Source organism: Mercenaria mercenaria, chromosome 11 (genome assembly GCF_021730395.1).
Source record: "Mercenaria mercenaria strain notata chromosome 11, MADL_Memer_1, whole genome shotgun sequence".
NCBI lineage: Eukaryota > Metazoa > Mollusca > Bivalvia > Venerida > Veneridae > Mercenaria > Mercenaria mercenaria.
Window position 1 is genome coordinate 75,576,622 of NC_069371.1, and position 24,388 is coordinate 75,601,009.

Below are 24,388 nucleotides of genomic sequence, written 5' to 3' on the forward strand. Positions count from 1 at the left end.
CATTTATACGGACATTTCACATATTTATCACATGCCTGACGTTATGGGAGTGAAATAAAGCCATATTATATTTTTGTAATATACTGATAAAATAACGTCTTGACGTTGACGTCATTTCATGTAAAGAAAACATTGCTCCAGTTGAGGTAAATCAAAAAAAAATAATTCAATGTTTCATCAGAAAAGGCTATTTGTTATAAAAAATATTTCCTTTCAGTCTTTCTACATTGAATACACATTTTATAACAAATTCGAATGAAAAAGGAATACTTCATAAAAAATGATTTAAATGAGAGTCGAGCATTTTACTATTTTATTCAACTCGTTTATATTTCCGGATCTCATCCATTTTCACATATTTCTTTACTGTTGAACAGTATGTTGTGCATACCTATAAATGTTTCATATGCAATACGTTTAAACTAAATGATTCGTTTCATAAATTGAATATGAAAAGTCACGTACGTAACATCTGATGAAAACATGTCACAAAATAAAATTTAAAACAATAGATTTTGTACAGTGAGTAGACATATGTATAACGATTATAAGCTAAACTAATTGTTACACTTTTTCCATGACATTCAAAAGAAAAAACGGTCTGCCTCCCTAACAAAGAATAATACATTTTTAAATAAAAAAACAGCGAATCTGGTAATAATGAATATGCATAAGATATGTAACGCCTCCTCTACACGCGATTGGCTACACTTTATCAGTTCTAAAAATAACGGCTTTTGTAAATAATACCAAAGCGTACTGTTGATCACGTGATTTGTGAAAGATTTGAATGGGAAAGGTCGATTTTTCTTTGTCATCAGCCATTGTTTCTAATTTAAAGACAATTACCGGCAAAAGGTAGGAGATTTTATATTTTAATGTTTACTTCGTATTTATGTAGATTATCTGCAGCTGTCAGACGCTTGTTTTGGCACAGTTTTCTTCGTTTATTGCTCAGTGTAATCTTCCCTATCACGCAGATTCAAAATGGCGTCTCGTTCGTTTCGAATAGCGTAGTGCAAAATCCTTTGTGATAAGGAAGTGTACGCGATTTTAATTGTCCGATCGGTATCGTGATCGCTACACTTACATTGCTGTGTAGTGTTTAGCCTACGCATTCATGTCTAATAGTTTTAATATTGGTACAAGTCGAGTTTCCGTTCGGATTATTGTATTCAAATTAGTTGCGAAATTTGCGACCACACGCGAGGGGTTTAAACGTCGGAGGCGAACTCTTGTGCAGTGGTTGAAATAGGTCAAAACAGGCGCTTACAAATTTACATAGTCAGCATATTTATGCACTATAGTGTGATACTTTCAGTATTTTCAACATACATTTACTTACCCAGCAATGATTTTCGGATTTTATGGAGTTTATCTCGGCTTAGCATTTCATAAAACTTGCGGCTTATAATAAGTTATACATTATCAATTCGAGGGTGTTAATAACACAATAAAATTGCAATATCGTCTCAATATAATTCCATGAACGCTCTGTATTTAGACAAACGATTAATAAACTTTTTTTCTTCGAATATTTGCAAGTATTACTAGCAGGATTTTTCGTCCACCTGATAAATGAAAGGAGAAACAGTCAAGACAGTCCGCATTTAACACAATAGTATAATTTTCTCGTTTGTCTGCTTATTCAGTCTTTTAACAATTGCTTAAGATCAAAACGTTCACTCTGTTGTTTTTACTGCATTGTTCTTAACACGTAGATAAGTCTAAAGTTGGCGTTTACATTCTGTAACATTTCCTAATTATTTTATTTATAGCAGTATGGCCCATAGATAACATACATGATTTTTTATCGCACTAAACGAAATCTGATTAAATCTCTGGTCACGGTCAATAAAAGGTTTAATCAGACAACCTATTGTACCGATGTCCATTCAGACTGGCAGGTCATAAATTAAGAAACCAGTGTATAATTTCCGCCAATGACAAACGGGAGTTTTATTATCAAAAAATCCGGTCAGTGAAAGTGGTTGTCAGTGAAAGTGGATGTCAGTCATGGGCACGAACAGCTGCGATTTGTTTATTTACTTTATACGCAACCACAAAAAGCCATAGTTAAGTAGTTTTTCACACAAATCCATTATAAAAAGGTTTGCAACCTAAATCTTGCCAACCTACTGGTACTTAAAATTTCCCCTTTTTATCCACGTAGAGACTGACTATTAATGCATACATTTTTGTTGCGTTATATTATTGTGTAACTAACATTTTCCACTTTTTGCAAATTTTGTAATGTTTACAGTTATTTTCTGACCCATTATACTTAAAAGTGTTGATATATTATATTTAGCCAATATATTTTCACCGAATATATTAAAATGTCTAAGCTACGTTCACCATCACCTTCGCATATCATGCGTTGTCAAAATATTAAATATTATAATGTTGAAATAGTTAAAAGATGTAAATTTTCTACAATATATCTCTATATATTTCGCAGTATGAACTGTTCGGCTTAATAAGTACGTGATACTTTATTACAAAGGGGTTGAAATATAAGTAGTGTTGCGATTTACATCTGCCGCCAGAAATAAGGGCCTTTCTTATACCGCAGAAATAGTATACAAAAGTGTTTCTGTCGCGTGTGGCGGGTGTGCAAGGCGCAGCGCTTGGATCAGGTGAAGGTCACGTTTCAGTAGGGGCGGAGTTATATACCACGTGGTCGCATGACGTGATTTGTAGTTCTTTTTCATTTTTGTCAATTGTGCACACGGTATTATAGTTTTTAATCGAAAGTTGCGACAGTCAGAAAAGAATTGCTATTAGCTTTGGCACAAGAGCAGATATAGGAAAAATAAGAAAAAAGTTGATAGAAATGAAAAAAAAAAATATTACTTGGTGAATTTTATATTTTGCATGCCGAAAAATGAATAAAGGTAAAGTTCAGTAACCTTAAGTAAGTTGATTATCAAAAGAATGCAGGCACAGCATTTATTTTCTCAAATGTTTTTATTCTTGGTGAATTAACTGGTGGAAATTAAAATTCGAATTGACAAGGTTATGTCATTTTTTCTGTTCTGAATTTTTACAGTTCTTTAAAGAAATACAGTACCTTTTGTAGGCACCATGATATTCTACAGTATAAAATTGTGTTTGAAGTTATTATCAAAAGCCGAAAAAAAGGCATTCTTGTTTATACTAATATTTTCTTAAAACGATTTTTTTTGCATATTAAATTTAGCCGAAAAATAATATAGGTTACATAAGCAATGTACATCTTCTATGCAAAAGTAATTTGAAACCCACAAGATAACACATTGTTCTGTTACCACAACTATTTAACTTTTTTTCTCTTAAATGGGTCAGTCAGGCTATTTAACCGCAAATAATCACCCAATAATTCAATATTGAGTGTTTATCAATTGTGTTTGATATTGTTTCTGTTAAAATAAGCGAACAAATATGTAGGCTGGTTGCCAGATTAATCAAACTATGGACAGTGACGTCTAGACTGTGACACTCGAAATATTTTCAGATTAAAAAAAAAAAACACAACAAAACGTTTTGCACATGGCTTCACCGCTTTATCCTTGTCTAAAGTATAAAATATAGAGGCACTTAGAGCGTTGAAATATATTTAGTTACATTGCTCTGTAAAGGAAGCAAGAATATGTTTTTCAGTTATTCCCCTGAGCCTAATTCCTTTGACCGAAGAAGGAAAATAACTGCTAAGCTATACGATTTCAGCCAAGGCCCCTTGTCCGAAAAAGGATAATGAGCTTTAAAGCCATTCCCCTTTCTAGAAAAGGAAAACGACTTTTAAAGCGGTACACAATTTGAGCCATCCAAGCATGTACTATTTGAACATACCCTTATTTGATAAAATGGTGGCGTAAGTTTGAGTGTCAGATTACTTCTTTAAGGCGGACATACAGAAATAATTATGCTTTCATTTGTAACTGTGTTTATTTCCGGTACAGACTGGTTCCAAAGCAAACAAGACCTGTAACTTGCGAAATTGCGAAAAAGGTTCTATAACTAGTATAAGTCACAATTGTTATGATTTAAACTTTAAGAGTTTTACGTAGTATTATTTCCTTAACTAAAACTTAACAAGCATGAAAGTAATAAGTATATATATTTTTCCGTACACATGCTACAGATAGACTTACTTTTAGGGGCCTCTTTGTCCGAGTGGGTATAAAGGCTTGCTCCTCATCGCTTTGGGTTCCAAAACTCAATTGAAACCACCCAGGTGACTTGCGGAAGGGGGTGGTTCTACCCAGTTGCCTAGCCGAGTCTGGCATGGTGCACGAAGGAGCACCTAGGGGCTTCCTGCAGCAGCAAAAGCTGGGAAATTGCCATACAACCTATAACTGTGTCGGTGACGGTAAACTCGACAAAAAGACCTATTCACTTTAGACACAGTGAAATGAAGTGAAAAATTGAAATGATCAGTTTTATTGCAGAAAAATGAAGAAATAGATTTTGTTATTTTTGAGGTATCTTGGTTAACACCTTTATTAATTCCGTAATACACGGCCTGTAAACACTGGCTCGTCCTCTTTGAGGAGATGAGTTGAAAAAAGAGCCAATGATACTTCCGAGGAGGCGCTAATGACCGGAACTTTATGCAGAATGTAAACAAAGAAGAAGGGTGAGTTGATTGTTTCCTTTCTCAGATAAATGTAAGGCCCTATTTCAAAAAATAGCCAATGTAGTTCCACTCAGAAATGATTATACTTTTTATATATTCAGGCCATTTTGCAAGGTAATTGCATTCCGTGACGTGAGAACTTTTGAAAGTTGGAAAATAGAGCAAGTCCAAACCAAAAGTAGACATTTTCCAATATATTTCACCCTAATTTACACAAATTTAAGATTTTATAGTCCCTGCATCAATCTTGCTGAAAAGCATATCTTACTACTGCATGACTTATGTGGTTTACTAGCGTGTTTATCCCGTACATGTGCATTTATCACCATGTGGAGGAGCCACCGCCGCAGAGGAGGCGCTAAGAACCGGAGTGGGAGCCAAAGCACTTTGAAATTGAGATTTTTTTAATGTATCATCAATTCTCACATACCAGAGCTTTATCATGATTCCCTTGGATTGTGACAAACATCTGATGGATGATATTGTAACAACATCCTATTCATTTCCTTAGAATGTATTCTGAGATATTTGCACTTCTCTTTTCTTTTGCACTTGTCTAATGATGGGCTATCATGGCGTTATAAGTTGTATAATTATGATATTGTCTATGAAAGGGACATTTCCCTATAATGCACAACGGTTTTCGTGTCCATTTTGGATTTTTTAATAGTTAGTGTTAACTTTGTGGTAGTCTTGAAATGCAGTTGCAATATATGCTTCACTAGGTATTTACAAATGCTAAATAAATATATTTGTTTACTTGCAAATTGTAAATTGTGCTTCACTAGGTACTTACAAATGCTAGATAAATAACGTTAGATATTTATTCCCCGATTGAACCGCATGTATCATATAGGTTTTGTCTTATCCTTGTCTGTTTGTCAGTCGTTCTGCAGTCAAAGTCATATTAAGTTATTATTTAGTACTGGGAGTTTGTAAATAGGGTGCCATCTGTGGAGGCAATATTTGCTGTCAGACTTTGTTTTTAATTGATGCTACGTAGTAAGAATGGGTATTGACCGTTACTGAGCTTACAGTTACAGAATTATAAATACAGTTTTCTAACTTTACTTAAATAACGTTTGTAAGGAAACATGTATGTTGATACTTAATTTCCAGCTAGCGCGAATCATTGATTTGCCGATCCTATTCTGCGGAATACCGAAAAAAAATCATTTCTTATATTTACATTATAAAGTATCACTGCCTTACTCGATTTTATTTATGCTTTCAAATAAACTCTTTAAAACATTTGTTTCTAAATGAATTAGAAAAGACATAAATATATGAGCAAAAATATCGAGGGAGTTTTATAAATAAAGTGTACATTCTAACATGACTAGCAATGCTTAAATCGTCAAAACGATATTATGTTTACGTCACGTGGACGTTGTATTTAGCGCCATGTGTGCACCCAGAAATAGCGCTTCAAAGTTTAATCAAACATCTTAATTAGCAGCAAGTATAAAACCAAATGTCAAATAACACAACTGTTTTGCTTAATTTACACACATACTAGATTGATTAATGGCCTTGCAGAATAAATCGCCATCATTTCCCCAAGAAGTATTACCATTTCCGGTCCTTGTGTGTATTGTACAAGCGAACAATCGGTGATAATACATTTTTTGTGCAAATGAGATCTGAATTGTATTCACTTTATTGCTGTGACAGCCGTTCTATTGCGCTTCTTTTTATTTGTGGTGCTCGTGGTTACATTTCTAAACTCTTCGTCTAAATTTGATGTATTTTGCTGTGTTTTATATTCTTTTCTTTTACATTTGTATGTTACGTCGTTCGTTTTTGTTGTCAATGATTTCCTACGTTTGTCTTTAAACAGACCCATCTGGAACGAACAAAAGTAATAATATCATAAAGAATTGAGCATCCTTTCTTTGCGATTCCTTTCAAACATTTAAAATAAAATTGACCATTTAACATTAAACTGTATAGCCGTTGCATTGATACATACACATATATTTTTAGCTCGATTTTTCGAAGAAAGTGTCGGCGTCGCCGTTGGTTATTTTTTTATAAGTCAAATACAAAATGTATTAGTATCTCTGTTACTATCAAAGCTATTGACTTGAAACTTAAAATAGGCTTATACTGTCAACGTTTACACAAGGAGAATCAATCCCTATAACTCTGATTTGAATTTTGATGGACTTATGCCCCTTTTTAACTTAGGCGTTTTGGTTAACCCTTTTGATAGCATCAGATATCTTTGTTACTATCAAAGCTATTGACTTGAAACAGTTATTTACTATCAAAGGCTACACCAGGATAAACAATCCGTATAACTCTGATTTGAATTTTGACAGAGTTATGCCTCTTTTTAACTTCGATTTTAAAGTTTTATAAAGTTTTTATTGGCAAAGCTCTAATTCAGAGTCAAGCACTGAGACAAGTCGGGTGTGCTGTCTTATGGACAGCTCTTGCTTTTTTAGGTAGAGTATGTGCATTTGGGTAGTATAATACAATTTCAAGCATCAAATTACAAACATTAAAGACACTCGCTACAGTTTTTCCAGACGGGTCGATATTTACCCCAACACCGTGCCAATTTGGTTTCGAGGTAGCTCACTGCAGTGTTGGTGCGGTCTTCTGCGCATGCCCGGAAGTGATTATCTAATGTCGCGTACGGCAAAAATTCGCAAATTATTTATGTTCGCAAGCATTTAATGTATAAAATGTATAATATACTGACTAAAGGTTAGAGTAAGTATCACCATGGTTACAAAATATATACATTTAAAGTACTTTTAGTTCAAATTGCTTCAATCCGACATATACTGGAGTCTGTTATTTATACCAACGCTCCAACTCTGCATTGAGTCACAGCTGTTTCTAATCCCGTACCGTACATTCGTAAACTATAGGTTTTGTTTAAAAAAAAAGGCGGAAACTTTCATCGTTCTATGCCATCAAAATGCTTCAGAAACACCTTAAAATCCGATTATTAAGAAATCTGCCGTTTGATAATTTTATATATACATTTCTAAGTCATTTGCTCAAACACTGAAAGAGTATTTCGTGCCAACCTGCGTTGTATAAATGCCCGCCACACCCCAGCGAAATCTAATATGGTGACCTATCAATTTTCTTTTTGTTTTAGATTAGGTAGACATAATCAAAGGTATGTGCAGAGTTTGGTTAAATTCTATTATGTGAAACTAGATACAATAGCCGAAGTACCAACTTAAAACTGACAAAAATATGCAAAAATAGCCCTTGGGTCTGCTGAACAAGTATTCCTTTCTTTACAAAATCATGTTCTTTTGATTTCTCTGAGCATGTTTCAAATAGATATATTGTTTTCCGTTATAAAAAATGCTTAGATAATCAAATTTATGCTGATTATTGTACTTTACTGAAATATATTTTAGGATTACAGAAATTTTGGAAAATCTTTAAAATAGCACCATATCTAGGGACAAATTAAATTGAAACAAAGCTGGTGACCTAGTATTTTTATTTCATTTTTCAATACATCATAACATGATCTTTTAATACAAAACATTTCATCAAAATCTATTATTGAGAAAAAAATTACGAAACTGTAGCGAGCGTCTTTAAAACGAAATAGATACATTGCGAGAACGAAAACGCTTTATACGAGTGTTAATCACCCTGGAAAAGAGCTGGTCAGTGGCTCCGACTCTGGACTTTTGCGCCTTCTCTATGGCTTTGGCTCCTCCTCTTAGCCAAAACTGAGCATAGAGGGGTAAAACCCGCCGTTAAAACACATAAATAATTCATATTTAACATACCATTATGGGAAAAATTGGTACAATGTATGTTTACTCTTATTTGTGTAAATTAGGGCGAAATATATGGGCAAATCTCCACTTTTGGTTCGAACTTGTCCCTATTTTCCAACTTTCAAAAGTTCTCACGTCAAGAAATGCATTTACCTTGCAAAATGGCCTGCATATATAAAAAGTATAATCATTTCTGAGTGGAACTACATTGGCTATTTTTTGAAATAGGGCCTTACATTTATCTGAGAAAGAAAACAATCAACTCACCCTTCTTCTTTGTTTACATTCTGCATAAAGTTCCGGTCATTAGCGCCTCCTCGGAAGTATCATTGGCTCTTTTTTCAACTCATCTCCTCAAAGAGGACGAGCCAGTGTTTACAGGCCGTGTAATAGGTGTAATAGGCATCTACACATTAAATAACTGGGTCTTCTTTTTTTTATATATAAGAAATTGAGAAATTTCCAGTGGCTACAGCAAACACCATGAGCTATTTTAAGTGTGTGTAGTCAACATTTTCTTGAAGAATATGCCCTTTTCCTGTTATTCCGAGCCGCTTAACCGGTATTTCAGTTCTTATCAGTAACAGATTTAAGTTTCATGAGAGTTTTTGCTATAGTTTGATACTCCAACATCTAAGCTTAAAAAATCTCCACGAAGAAAAATTCTAAACAGATTGTTGTCGATGAATAATCCAGGCTTTCACATGATGACCCCCACCCTCTGAAAGAGCCAGATGGTTTCTCGTTGAACCGAGACTTGTGATCATTTATACTAGCTCTCAAAAACTAAGGCTTTTTTGAAAAAGTTCTTTTTAGAAATTAAGAACAGATATATAATTGTGTTTGTAGACAAAAATTTTTAACAATAAGTGGTTTCTGTTTCCTATAAGAATGTTATATATTACCCCAGTGATTTTAGATAAGCAAATTTTGTGCCAAAATTCTTTGTTGTGTCTATTTCTATTCTAATGTGAGTAATACTATAGTTTAACTGTCATATGATTTGCCACAACATGCATAAAATTTAGAAACAGGAAATAGCTGCAAGTGCAATTTTCCAAAAGCTCGGATCAATGAGAAGGCTCGGGGCATATTGCCAATGTTGAACAAAAATCAAAAGAAAAGTGGCGGCCATGGTTGATGCAAGAAAACTATTTTCAGTCAGACAAATCCAGTGTAAAATCAGCTAAGAGAGAGACCCCATGCAAATTCTAGTGGTGGTGTATAAGCTAAGTTTCCATGACATTTTATTAAATGCTGTTGATGAAAATGTTACCTAAATGTCAAAAATAGATTTGTCATGTGATATCGGTAAAAATGCAATGAAAATAAGGAAAAATAGCTATACAGAGCTGCAAAAATGAAGAAAGAAAAACCGCAAAATCGCGCCATTTGTCCATTTAATCCTAAAATATCATAATTTCAGAATTTGAATAGTTAATATATTCAGCTTACGGACATCAGTTTTAACTCGTGAGGAATTTTGAAGATTTTCAAATTGTTTAAACTACCTCAAACATTTATTCTAAAGAAAAAGACATCACAGAACCAGCTGGCAAAAATAAATATTAGGGGAAAACAAAAAGATAGAATTATCCTGTTTTCGCCTGCTTTTTTATTTTATTTTAGCAGCGGTGGATATTTTGATTTCTGTGTCTTTAAAATTGACCTTTTCATGGTAAGGGCTGCTAATAATAATATAAGATCCATCTTTGTCTGTTTCAGTACCCCTGACTTTCACAAATTCAGTGCGCAAAAGCGCGGGTATATACCCGTTTTCATGTATATTGCTAACATACAACTTGATAAAAATATTGAAAATATGTTGCAATGTAACTCAATAAAAACTGTTTTTAAACAAGTTTTTTTTTTAAATCAAAGTCTTACTCTAGGTTATACATATGATCTCACCAATTAAGAATAATTCTGTGCATTCTACGTGGAGGGATAATAAGGGCTTATCAGAGATAACCTAAATTCTGCCATAACAGTAACTAGGTTAAGCTAAAATCTGCCATGTAAAGCCAAATTCTGCCATAACAGAAAAGGGTAAAGCTGAGATCTGTCTAACAGAAATTGGTAAATCAAAATTCTATCATAAATAGGAAACATTTTAATGTTAATTCTATCATACAAGAAATAGGTAAAGCTAAATTGTGACAGAGATACTAAGGTAAACTGTACAACTGAACAACTTCTTCCAGTATAGAAATAGGTAAAACTAAATTCAGACAAACAGAAATAGGTAAAACTAAATTCAGACAGAACAGAAATAGGTAAAACTAAATTCAGACAAAACAGAAATAGGTAAAGCTATATATATATTCTGTTACAGAAGGAATAGGTAAAGCTATATAATATTCTGTCACAGAAGGAATAGGTAAAGCTATATATATTCTGTCACAGAAGGAATAGGTAAAGCTATATATATTCTGTCACAGAAGGAATAGGTAAAGCTATATATATTCTGTTACAGAAGGAATAGGTAAAGCTATATAATATTCTGTCACAGAAGGAATAGGTAAAGCTATATATATTCTGTCACAGAAGGAATAGGTAAAGCTATATATATTCTGTTACAGAAGGAATAGGTAAAGCTATATAATATTCTGTCACAGAAGGAATAGGAAAAGCTATATATATTCTGTCACAGAAGGAATAGGTAAAGCTATATATATTCTGTCACAGAAGGAATTGGTAAAGCTATATATATTCTGTCACAGAAGGAATAGGTAAAGCTATATAATATTCTGTCACAGAAGGGATAGGTAAATCTATATATATTCTGTCACAGAAGGAATAGGTAAAGCTATATATATTCTGTTATAGAAGGAATAGGTAAAGCTATATAATATTCTGTCACAGAAGGAATAGGTAAAGCTATATATATTCTGTTACAGAAGGAATAGGTAAAGCTATATATATTCTGTTACAGAAGGAATAGGTAAAGCTATATGTATTCTGTTACAGAAGGAATAGGTAAAGCTATATAATATTCTGTCACAGAAGGAATAGGTAAAGCTATATATATTCTGTCACAGAAGGAATAGGTAAAGCTATATATATTCTGTCACAGAAGGAATAGGTAAAGCTATATATAATCTGTCACAGAAGGAATAGGTAAAGCTATATATAATCTGTCACAGAAGGAATAGGTAAAGCTATATAATATTCTCTCACAGAAGGAATAGGTAAAGCTATATATATTCTCTCACAGAAGGAATAGGTAAAGCTAAATATATTCTGTCACAGAAGGAATAGGTAAAGCTAAATATATTCTGTCACAGAAGGAATAGGTAAAGCTATATAATATTCTGTCACAGAAGGAATAGGTAAAGCTATATATATTCTGTCACAGAAGGAATAGGAAAAGCTAAATATATTCTGTCACAGAAGGAATAGGAAAAGCTATATATATTCTGTCACAGAAGGAATAGGTAAAGCTATATATATTCTGTCACAGAAGGAATAGGTAAAGCTATATATATTCTGTCACAGAAGGAATAGGTAAAGCTATATAATATTCTGTCATAGAAGGAATAGGTAAAGCTATATATATTTAATGATAGTAGACATAGGTAAAACGGAATTCAGTTTAATAGGAATAGATGAAGCAAAAGCAAAACTCTAACATAACAGAATTAGAAATTTTGCCACAGATGAAATTCTATCACAAGAGGAAAATGTAAAGCTCAGTTCTACCATAGTAAAAATTGAAAGATTAAGACAGGTAAAGCTAATATTTACCAAAGCTAAATCTACTGTAACAAGAAATAGGTAAAGCTAAATTTTGTCATAACGGAAATAGACCTAAAATCAGCCAGAGCAAAAATAAATAAAACTTAATTTACCGTAACAGAGATAGTAACAGTCTTAACAGAAATAGATAAAGCTAAATTCTGCCATGACAGAAATATGTAAAGCTGAATTCTACCATAACAAATATAGGTAAAGGTAAATTGTAGCATAGCAGAAATAGGTTAAAGATACGGAAAATCAGCAATATGTGAAGCAAAATTCTAGCATAGCAGAACTAGATAAAGCTAAACTCGGCTGTAAGCTAAAGTTAGTTAAAACAGAAATAGATACAGCCAAATTCTACCATATAACTGAAATGGCTTAATCTGATTCTACCATTACAGAGGAAGATAACGCGTAATTCTACTACAAAAATTAGGTAAAGCTAAATCCAGACAAAACAAAAATAGGTAAAGCTGAATTCTGTCATAGCAAAAAAAAGGTAAACTAAATTCTACCGTAGCAGAAATAGTTAAAGCTTTGATAGGTAAAGAAAATATGAATTGAGATATCTAAAGAATCTTTTGTTACATCCGATCGTGGTGCACGCAAAATGTGCCATGCAATCATGCCTACTTTAATGCTAAGTTACATACTTTTTGTGAAAAAATGGTCAATAATATTTTGGTTAATTTTCGTATTTTTATCTGACTTCCTGAAAAGATAACAAGATAAATAATTCGTGATTGAAAAATCAGTGTTCACGGATGTACGTAAATGGTCATTGAAGCCGGAAAATACTAGTTTAGATAACTAACTGAATAAATAAGATAATAGAAAAAGAAAGCGACAAAGGAAAGTGATCATTTTGTTTTATTTTTATGTTATGTTTCTATGTGTAATATCCCGCGTTTAGTGTCATTTGTCTCCATCAGCCGATTATGCCTTTGATAAAACTAAAGAGAGTGAATAGCGATATAAAATCAGTGTTGGTATTAATTGAAAAAAAAATCCTTCAAAGCTGGGTCAAAAGACAGATTATCTTTATACCCAGTTCAAAATTAAAGTTTAAATACTATAACAGTTTTATACAACATCCAGTAAACGTTAAAATGATCATGTACAAAGAGCGAGCGAGCGAGCAGAAAAAAGGAAATATGAATTAATATTTTTAACGCAGTTGTGCTCGCGCACAAAATGAGATCGGTTGCCATGAGTGTTAGCATTGCCTATGAATAATGTACACTTATATTTCGGTGATAAGTAATGAGAAAATTATGATAATGTTAATTGAAAATATGCTGATGTGAAGTCTCGAAGAGTTCGTTATTTTGTGTTATATGGAGGACGTCATTTACCCACCGCCGCGAAAAATCTAAAACGTCATTTTCTATACATTCACCAAATTTGTTTCCGAGATGTTTCATATCTCATGTTCAGACCACATACAGGTTATTATGTGCAAAACGTATATTTCTTAATTTATTTTTAAGTGTGCGAGAAAGTGGGAAATTATTGGTGTACCACTTTTAGTCGTTCACTGACTCAGTTGCAAATGAATTTATAACGTGAGGGACAAAATTAATACATATGGCCTACATGTCTAGTGACACGTTACGTATATCGGACTAACTAAAGTATTCTTACCGGTCATTGCACTGGGCCGAATAACCATTGGATTATCTTGGAAATTGCCCATCATCTGAATGATAAGTGCATAAGTAGAACCAGGTTTTTGGATTTTATGGAAACTGGACGTTGTTGGCTTGCTGTGGAGGAAATGCCTGTCGGAAAAAAAGAAAAAAGAATCGCAATTGAACAGAAGAAATCTTAGGTTAGACAGAACCATAAAAACTTTGCTTGAAACATGCATGGAAGTTCCGTGGTTTTTTTTCCAATTCGGTTTGCATAAACTTCGTACATAGTTACTAACATAAGGTTTTAAGAGTATAGCAGTGGATCATACCTTTTTATAATATGAAAATTTCAGTCATCAAACCGTGCCTAATTGTAGAAAATATGGAGATCTGTAATATTTTATTGTTAACATGTAGGGGATAACATAGTGAAAGTAATGTCAAAACAATTTTATCAGGTACGTTCATAAATATTCTAATATTCGAATTATTATCTGGCATATTGCACGCGTATTTCATGATTTCCACAGAACCTGGTTTGTTATGGAAATTTCATTTATTAGTTTTAATTAGTTTGCTTGAGATGTACATGCATACCGATAATTAAAAACACAGTTAGCTATATACAGCTATTTAATTTTGAATATATTCTTACGTACTGTTTTCATTAAGAAAAATATCTGGCAGATCTTAATTAGTTAATGGTTAAGGCCGCTGTCTCCGAACAATTTGCTTCTGTTCGTGTGTTCAAAAAGTGGTCGTCATGTGGGGTACCAGTCCATATGGACTGTGGAATGTTGGCGGTCACAGTCTACCAAGGTTCAGGTCCGTATATGAAATGATTTCCGGATGGAGCATCTCCACCATTTCATACATGACATGGACTATCAAAATCACAAAACTGACATTTGTGAAAGAATCTTACCGTTATAGTATCGTCTGTCATTGATTCATTTTGTAATAAGCAGAATATTTTACATGATTGTCTTAGACGTCAGCTGAAGTTGAAAAAAATAAGAAGACGATATTGTGTCAAATTCTCTCATTTATACTGTAAAGTTTGTTTAAAAAACCGCCAAAAGCTTCTTTCATACATTTTATGTAAAATACTTTTTTGAGAACATGATATTGACATGTCTTTATTCAGATTTAATCATATGGAGTTGCTCTTTGTTACAAACACACACCCAATATTACGTCTGTACTAACATTTTCCAAATAAAAAACTTGAGTTTGAGCTTCCAAAATCAGCGTAAAGACCACTCAGCTTTAATGTAAACAAAGTAGTGGTAAAACTACATTTTGAAAAGGCCAAATTTATAAGTTATCTTTGGTGATCTGTCTAAAAGGATTTAGTTGGTTTAGTACACATACAGTTGCTGCCATGGTCTGACAAAATACAGGCAGTAGGTTTGCAGTGCTGAAAATGTATCAGATAGATTTAGAAAAAAATGTTTTAGTTTGAAACTGAATTTGAAAAAAGGAATGGAACAGACAAAAATATATTCAAGGACTAGCATTGAATTGCTTGAATTTGGTTCTTTATATATTATAACACCTCATCAGAATATTCGTTCAATGTTGGTGTTCAAAAGCTTTTCTGCTTATCACGTGTATTTTGTATATTATAATTTCGTTTTGTATTAACCTTGATGCATTTATCTTAAACGTTAATGAAGTTTCTGTTCAGTTTTGTTGTGCAAATAACGTGGGTAAAATACGACTTAATTTTTATAGTGAAATGAATAGAAATTTCAGACTTCCTACTTGAGGGCAGCGTTAGGTTTCTTCCTTTTTGTTTAGGATAACATTGCAGCAGCCTTCGTGATGAAATTTCTCTTATAAATATATGGATTTATCACAAAGTAGTTTCAATGAAAATTTCCCAGAGTGAGAAATGTCAATTTTTTTGGTGATTAAGCCAATTTTTATCAGCCTTTAAACTATTATTTCAAATCAAAGCTGACGTAATTTCTTTGCATTTTGAAACTGAAACCGCTAAAATCGCTTGAATTATGATTAAGCTGATTGTATGTGTTGAGTCATTAGACTAGCAATTATTTTGGTTGTCATGAATTTTAAATACTTTTTTTCTGTATCTTTTGTGACATTTACTTGGTATTCCCCACTTTTAAGAACAGAACAGAATTTTATTTCTAGGATTTGAACATACAAGTTCCTCATCCGTCACATGTATGAAAAAGAGTAAATCAAGGTCTACATAATATACAAACATATACAAACATATAAGCATATAAGAGTACAATATACATATAAAAATGAAAAGGAGAGTGATCAAATTTCTTTCAAGCATCCAGCTGAACATTTAATAAAGAGTCTCTAATTTTTAATGCTTCTTGGATATAAGTCGAAAGTTTATTTAAAGTTTTGTTATTTTTGGCAGTAAACAGTTCAATTAGTTTAAGTATACCGTTTTCTTTGAGTACATACACAAAACGCTAATGTTTTGCAAGATAGAAATATATTTTACCGTATGAATATCAGAAACGCACTACTTTAATAAATTTAAGGTGTCATGGAATTAAAATATTATATGTTGCGAAGTATTTGGTGAGTGTTAGGCAGTAAACTGTGATTTTCTTTTTCTTTGCTTGTTTTGCAAATTTTAATTTTTCCATTGTTTCTCATTCATGCAAAAATTAACGAACATATTTTTCAAGGTAATTTAAAACTACTTAATTTGTGTGATATCATAATGTCTATCTATCAAAACAGTTAGGTGGCGCAGATTGAGGTACACACGTTTACTACGATATAACGATTGAGAAATGAATTAATTTTACATTTTTCACGCTGCTCCCGGTATAGAGTCGCCAGTTCTGATGTGTTAATGGTGAAATGTAGATACTAAAATGTAGATAAAATTTGTCATTTGTCCCTAGTGTCTACAGTATAACAAATCTGTATAATTTCTTTCTTGTAGGCCAACCGTCGCCGAAACCAATGTAAACCGCGAGTTTGAAGGAAGTTTATACATAAGGAACACGGAGGTTACTGTGTAGATGAGCGGAGATTTTTGCTATTGTCTGAAACCCTTCTTTTGAAGAAATGAATCCGTGCGCGTATAATAATTATGTATATGGAACGCCGACACTGCCGCCAGAGATTTTTGCATGATATTAAGATGTATCTACACAATATAACCATAAAATACAATATTGTTAGTACAAAACACAACATATAATAATATACACACAGAAAATATGTTTTCACATCATGTGAAAACATTGGAACATCATTTTATTTAAAAAAAACAAATGCACACTTAATACCTTTTAAGTCTATAAAAGGCAGTGAGGGCGTTCCATAAGTATCCGAGACATGTACATTTATGACTCCATGTCGTTATCCTCGTGCATTTTGACAGTTTCAAAGCCAAGGAAGTAAGCGAAGACAAAGGGGTGTGTACACGGACGATAATTCGCCATTTAGAAACGCTTGTGTTTAAAATGCGAACCTTTTACATTTCTTCTGGAGTTATTTTTCATTTTGTTGCGTTTTGCTTGATTCTGAAAAGTTTAAAGTTTTACGAATTTCAAGTGATTTAAACTGGAAACACTACACCTATTATAAATACTTTTAAAACTTCTAAAGTTCTATGAATAAAGTGTGAGCTTTTGTTAAACCCTTGAACAAGAATGTAGCGGACGACCCAAGGTAAAACATTTAAATATTAAAAAAGAAATGAAACATCTTTTGTGCACACTCGTTACACGAAAAGCAAATATTTCTCCAGCTGATATTTTGTTTGTTCTGGGACCACCGCAGTTAATAAAAGGCAGTGGAGCGCGTATGAAAACGTACTGGTATCTAATATATCTGTTAGATAGACCTTGCATGATTGATAGCTTTTAAATGGCACGTCATATTGCCCACCGAGTATGCATAAAATACACCCAGAGCTGTCTGATAATGTTCGTAGACGTTTATAACGACCCCCATTGAGTCAAATGTTCAGGAGAGCAATTCTTACCAGTTCTCGTATATATTTCACGTTGGGTTTTTATCAAATACATGCACACAAACAACATCTTCACCCAGTTTTTTTTCTGCTAGCATTTTTCTAAATGTATGTTGATAGCTGGTCATTGCTTTGGGACATAGACGGTTGTCGTCTGCTTATAATTCATGGCACTTCCGGTTGGCAAAGGGAGCTTATTTCACGACATATTTGGGCTTATGTCGATTATTGTCTCCACCTGCAAAATACTAATCAGTTTAACTCGAGCGACTTTTTATGTACAAGTTACTTTATTAACCTCTTTATAGCTTCATTTCGAATTTAGCATATTAAAAGGGTTGCCACCAACTTGAAAAAAACCCAGGGATATTTGATTTTTTCCCTAGCTTAGCTAATTGTACCGGAGTTTTAAAAATTGGCCAGTGTAAAATAAAATTTCAGAAAAGTGTTTGTCTTCTAACAGTATCAGTAAATCGTTCCATTTTACCCTGACTTTATCCTAGACTCCCATTTTAAAATCTCAAATTCTGTATTAAATCCAAGATAGATGTTGAAAATTGAAACATTCAGGACACGCTTAGTGTATCAACGTCATGAGGTCAAGTCCGGTAACTCTAAACATAGATTTAGTAGATATTTGTTTAAATTTTTAGGACTTCAATCCATTAGGGCATTCTTATTGAATACTTGCTGGGATTTACTTAGACTAGCTCCTAGACTATGATATATCTTTTTTACATTTTTATGATTAAATGTAGTGAACTGAGCCAGTCTATATCCTATGTCCAATATCATGATAATTTCAACATCAGTCCTCTGTGAAAATCTCTAAAATAGACTGGCTTTTGTCTCTATGAAATTAAATTCGTCAAAAAAGTAAAAATGTAGAAATATATTATTATCAGTCTAGTGGCTAGTCTAGGATTTACTGCATCCAGTAAAACTGATTACCTCAAGTAAAACTGATTACCTCAGTCTCAGAAATGTACAATCAATATTCAAAATACAAACGGAAGACAGACGGTCTGTTGAATACCATCGTAACTGTAAAGGTCGAGGTTAGTTCAGTTTATACTAATTTGTGTAAGCTCTATTGCGATGAAAGCTTCAAGCTTTTTCGAACCACTCCCAGTGGGGCTAGAACCCATGACCCCAGAGTTGAATGGCCGGCACCGCTAGACCACCGCTCTCCTTAAAAAAGGTCAAGGTTGAGGTTTTGTTTTGAGAAAAATATCGTTCTTTATCAATATTGACTTACTATGAAGTAGTTCATTACCATGAAGTAATTCACATTTTAATTTGCACGCTGGAGTTGGAGCAGAATGCAAATTTCATTATTTCTCCAGAACTATGTCGTCTTTTAAATCATTATTAACTCATCGTCGGATATTTGTGCTTGCGATAGCGATGATTGTACAAATTAAAAAGTAATATCAAAATTATACGAAAACTATCAAAAAAACATTAATGAATTTCATGTGCATCACTTTAAACACAGCTAAGTGACATTTTATTTCTGCCTGGGATATTAAGATTATGTATTATCAGACAGCTGCCTTGAAGAAGGTTGCATGTAAATACAAGAATATATGTTTTTTCTTCAGCTGTTTAAGCATAATTATCTGCGGTTAATTTTTACACACATGCACGTGCTATAGTAACTTTGATAGATAAAAATATGAATTATAAGTTGAAGTGAGTAAAAAAATGGTCTCTGGGGCACTTCAACTACCAGTACTCAGGAATGTATGACTTTTGTGTTTGCATGCGTGCGTGCATGTGTGCTTGCCTGCTATTGTGTCCTTGATACTTCAGGAAATATCTGTTAATGCAAAGCTTAACTTTTTACAATAGTAAGACTTTTTTCAAGAGTGTTTTGTAATGATGACTGTATGCTCATCTTGGCAAGGGATGAAACTATTTTTTTTTTCTCTTCATATTTCTTACTTGAACGTGCTGAATGGAAGTACTGATTGGAGTTTTCCGATACTCTCTCACAAAATAAACAGCACCGACTTCCCAGCTTCAAACCCACACAGAGAGTGCTATTTATATTAGGTGGTCCCGATTTACCCAGCGATTTGCTCCATTTTGCCTAACTGTGCGATCTATTGGCGCTAATGAGGGAAAATGTCTGATTCGTATATGTTTTAGTAATGTATATTTAACGACGTTTTACCCCAAAGCTATGTGTGATTTGAATTTCTTTGACGTTCTAAAAGAGTGTTGATCATACGATAATGTTTTGATCGATGTGTGTTTTTATTTTCGGTAGTCTGTATTTAAAGCAGGTTATAGTACGCACACGAGTTAGAAAATATCCTAGAGCGGATAATGGGTGAAATGATTTAGAGTTTCCTTTAAATGAAAAATAATAAAAGTTCTCTTTACATTTTAATTGGTGAATTGAAGCGGTTAAAAATGGATAAAATATGTTTAGTGTCAAAGGAATAAAAACAACCTAAATTTACAATACTGGTGAATTAAAAAGTTTAACGACTAAAGCAGGTGATAAAGACGGATTAACTTATATTTTTTTTTGTTCTTGAAACTACTACATACATAAAGAAGTCAGTTAGAATATGTATATCTATGACTAAATTTAATAATAGTATTTTGTTTAAAATATTTCGTCCGTAGTGACCCAAATTATGTTTCTCATAAAGTGTTGAAAGTACGAAATTATTCAGTTATAAAATTTGAAGCGCTTATGTTGGTGTTTGCCCATTTATGCCTTTAACTGACATTTTATCATCCACATACCTGCAGCATAAAAAAGCAAGCGGTGTCACACATATCTGTTTTTAAATTTATTATACCGAGTAAAACCCTCTAGTGCTCTGTAGTTAACATCATTTGGACGAGAGAGCCGCTTTAATTTATACACACCACAGTGAAAGAAACGACAAGCTGGGCGGGCTGTGTCTAATGTTTTTTCTTTCATCGTTCGTTTTATCACCGTCTCAACTAGAACTACTTGTACTAGGGACTAGGCTAATTTATTCAAATGTATTTCATCTTTCATACAGTCAAAAACACGTAGCTCGCTACAGCCGTATAAAAAGAAATGAAATTTAAGCGGTCTTGAGAGCCATAGGATTTATTAAATACAGTGATTAAGGTTGGGAATTTATGACCAAAACTTGACTGTTCTTTAACAGATGGTCTGAACTAACGTTTAACAAAAAGTTTATAGTTTTGTGATTTAAGCTCTTCAGTAGTTCATCAAATTTGGAGTTTATGAAGACTTCATGTTGTCCGAATACCGGAACGTTGAGTTATTTCTTTTGAGTAAGTGGGTATTAAATAATTCTAATTTATTCGCTGAATTAACGTCACAAATTTGATCGAATTAAATTCATGCCTTCTCATATACATTATCATATTGGCGTGTTCAAGAAATTCTAATGCCAAAAAATAGGTTTTTATTTGCTTTGTTTGTTTATATCGTTCGCACAGTATTATGGTATTATATTTCAGAATACTGCATTGTGCATTTAAAATGTCCTTTAAACATTGCATTAGTTGAGCGGACAAAATGAACGTTTTTTGAGAGGACAAAATGAAGGTTTCGGGTTTAAATTGTTAATGCATTTTGCCCGATATTTTATTGATTGCATGGTCTCCGGTTGTTATTCAATGCAGAGCAGGGATCATTCGCTCCGAAGTTAGGCAGTTTCTGTAAGGAAGTTAAGTTGCAGTTTTGAAGAGTAACGTATATTAGAAAACATTACATGCTAATAAATTAATATGAGAGGTTTGTATCAAATTAGGAGACATATTGGTCACCTAGGGTCGTATAATTGTGATTTAAATTGTTAGATTTACAACTGTTTCATGGCGTTGATTATCTTTTGGACACCAGACGGCGTCTTCGGTGACATGCGCGGTGATTTACTGGCGCAGTGCGACGCTAATTACCGAAATATATATGATATATTTGTAGTTAATTCGTAAAATATTATAACTAGTTCCTTATAGTTTTGATTTTAAACTTACTCTGCATTTTAAAATGAAGATATATGGGACAGCATGTCTTATTTTGATCTTTTTGCCGTGTAAGAAGGCCAAAACGGCGCCAATAATTCATGTGCAACAGTTGAGTAAAGAGATAAATATTAAATATGATGTTTTATTACATTATGCATGGAACTGTATTTTCAGTCTTTACATGTATCTGTAATTTGTAATTGTTCATAATATTCTGCTGTAACTTTTAGTGAACTATAAATAATAGTAAAATAAATAAATAAATAAGGCGAGGAATTAATGAATACATGTAAATGATGTACGAATTAATGAATAAATCACTGAGGTGAGTGAATGAATGGATAAATGAACGGACGAACGAACGAACGAATGGATGAACAAACGAATGAATGAATGAATAAGTGTACAAGGTGAATGAACGAATGAGTAAATGAAAAAAAAACTAAGTTAAGTGAATGAATAAATAAGGTGAATGCTTGTACAAATGAATTAATGAATAAACAAATAAAAGATGAATGAAGGAATGAAAGAAAAAGGTAGATTAAACGGTGTAAATCATTATCCTAAACAGCCTGTAAAACAGGAAGATTTACTGCCTTTCAAGATTGTAGTTAGCGATAAGTATTACTTTACAGTTTAATGGTGTGATTTTATGAAATTTATGACCACACCGTGAGGGCATGATTGCTGTCATTTGTAACATAGTGATCTCATCTCTGTGTAGTAATTACATGAGCTGGGTTCTCTTTCCGGCGAACTACTTTTTCTGTTTTTTATTTTGAATGTTCAGTATTTTTTTTAAAAAAAAAAAAGTTCTCTGTATATATGAAATTTTTAGCAGATACTCCTTATTTCTTGTAGTAAGATATTGTCGGTTAGCAAAGTGAATGAGTACATGCTGAAAATAAAGCACTTATCTGCTTTTGTATGTTCCTTCTCTAGACAAAAAAGAAAGAAATGCAGAACTTGAATGCATCAGCTGTTTTAATTTTAAACACGATATGTGCGATATCTTTTGATGTTCATTCGTAAATACGTTTTAAATGTAGATTTTTTTTGTCTGAAATATTATATAATTACCATGATATCTAATACCATGCTATTTTGTTTCTTAGATGTATTCATCATTTGTATTCTTCTGTGTATTAATTACGTGTTTATTTCTGGTATTCATTTTATCTGATGTGTTCTGTTATATGTTCATCATGTGTGTCCTTTTATGTATTTTTAAGGATTTCCTTTTAGTATGTAGTCTCAAATTTATGATATATTATGTATTCATCATGTGCGTGTTTTGTAGTGTCAATATATGTTGTATTATGTATTTATCATAATTATGTATATGTAGTCTCAGTATATGACATGTTATTAATTAATCCTACGTGTTTTGTTATGTTTTCTTTATGTTCTAGTATGAAATTGTGTACTAAGTATTCCTCATTTTTGTTCTATTCTCCGCATTTTTATGTGACGTTATGTTGTGTTTTAATAGCATGTTATGTATTAGTATGCTGTTAGCGTGTGGTCTTACTGTAAACACTAACCATCATGTTTACTTTGAATGTTTTTCCAGATGAACAGAACGACCAGGATTAAGATTACAGAACTGAACCCGCACGTGATTTGCGTGCTGTGTGGAGGCTACTATATTAATGCAACAACTATCACAGAATGCCTACATTCATGTAAGTGTCATCATTTAATATTTCGTTCTGTCCGTCTGTCATGCAAGAAATTCCATGTTTACTGCAAAGCATTGATATCTGTTCAGCTTTTTTCCAGAAAAATACGATTACATTTTAGGAATCATTAGACACTAAATTGGTGATAAGATCGAAGGTTAATTGACACCCGGTCACGTAGCTAAAGAAAAAGAATAAAGTGACAGCTCCGAGGTTTTTATGGAGCGTTTATGGACCGTTAGCTGGGCCGTCTTTAAGTTGATCTTAAAGCATCTGTATGTTAACATACAGGGTTTACATAAATTATTAATTGACATGTCGAGTATGATTAATGTTAGCATTTGATCAGCTGTGCGGTAAAACATGGCGATGAAGATTGTATGTGTGGTTATGGTGTTCCATTTGGGTAAAAAGTCTTACCTTGCGTGCGCAATCATTTCAAAATAATGGTATGCGTGCATATGTAAATTTATAAGTGTACGTGTAAATATATTCGTGCATGTATACATTTTTGTATTACATTGTAGCGGTTCGAGCCTCACTCGGGGCGTTGAATTCTTCATGTGAGGAAGCCATCCAACTGGCTTACGGAAGGTCGGAGGTTCTACCCAGGTGCCCGCTCGTGATGAAATAATGCACGGAGGGGCACCTGGGGTCTTCCTCCATCATTAAAGCTGGAAAGTCGCCATATGACCTATCATGTGTCGGTGCGACGTTAAATGCAAAAAAAACATTGTTGCATTACTTTTCGGAACACCCAACTGCTTCAATTTTCCTATGATATTGCACAGTAGTGAATATGCTTTTGCAGAGAGCTCACTGAATTGGCCTGGTAGGTCACTGTGAATTTGCCTGGAAGGTCACTGTGAATCTGTCCGGAAGGTCACTGTGAATTTGTCCGCTAGTTTACTGTGAATTTATACGGTAGGATCACAGTGAATTTGTCCGGAAAGTCAGTGTGAATCACTGTGAATTTG

The 24,388-nt window shown here is 33.2% G+C and overlaps 1 protein-coding gene across 3 annotated transcripts in view; it reads left to right on the top strand.

Annotated features, from left to right (window-relative positions):
• The first annotated feature begins 732 nt into the window (after positions 1-732).
• LOC123531307 (polycomb complex protein BMI-1-like) overlaps positions 733-24,388 on the top strand; it is a 34,392-nt gene continuing 10,736 nt past the window's right edge. Inside the window, exons 1-2 of one of the 3 annotated variants that reach the window (XM_045312145.2) lie at positions 733-858; positions 23,303-23,414. In XM_045312145.2, the coding sequence (XP_045168080.2) occupies positions 23,303-23,414 (112 nt within the window). In that variant the 5' untranslated portion in view covers positions 733-858. Of the gene's footprint in view, positions 859-17,270; positions 17,436-20,755; positions 21,031-23,302; positions 23,415-24,388 lie in introns of those variants that run through there. The other 2 variants (XM_053517772.1, XM_045312146.2) reach the window with 2 other exon arrangements.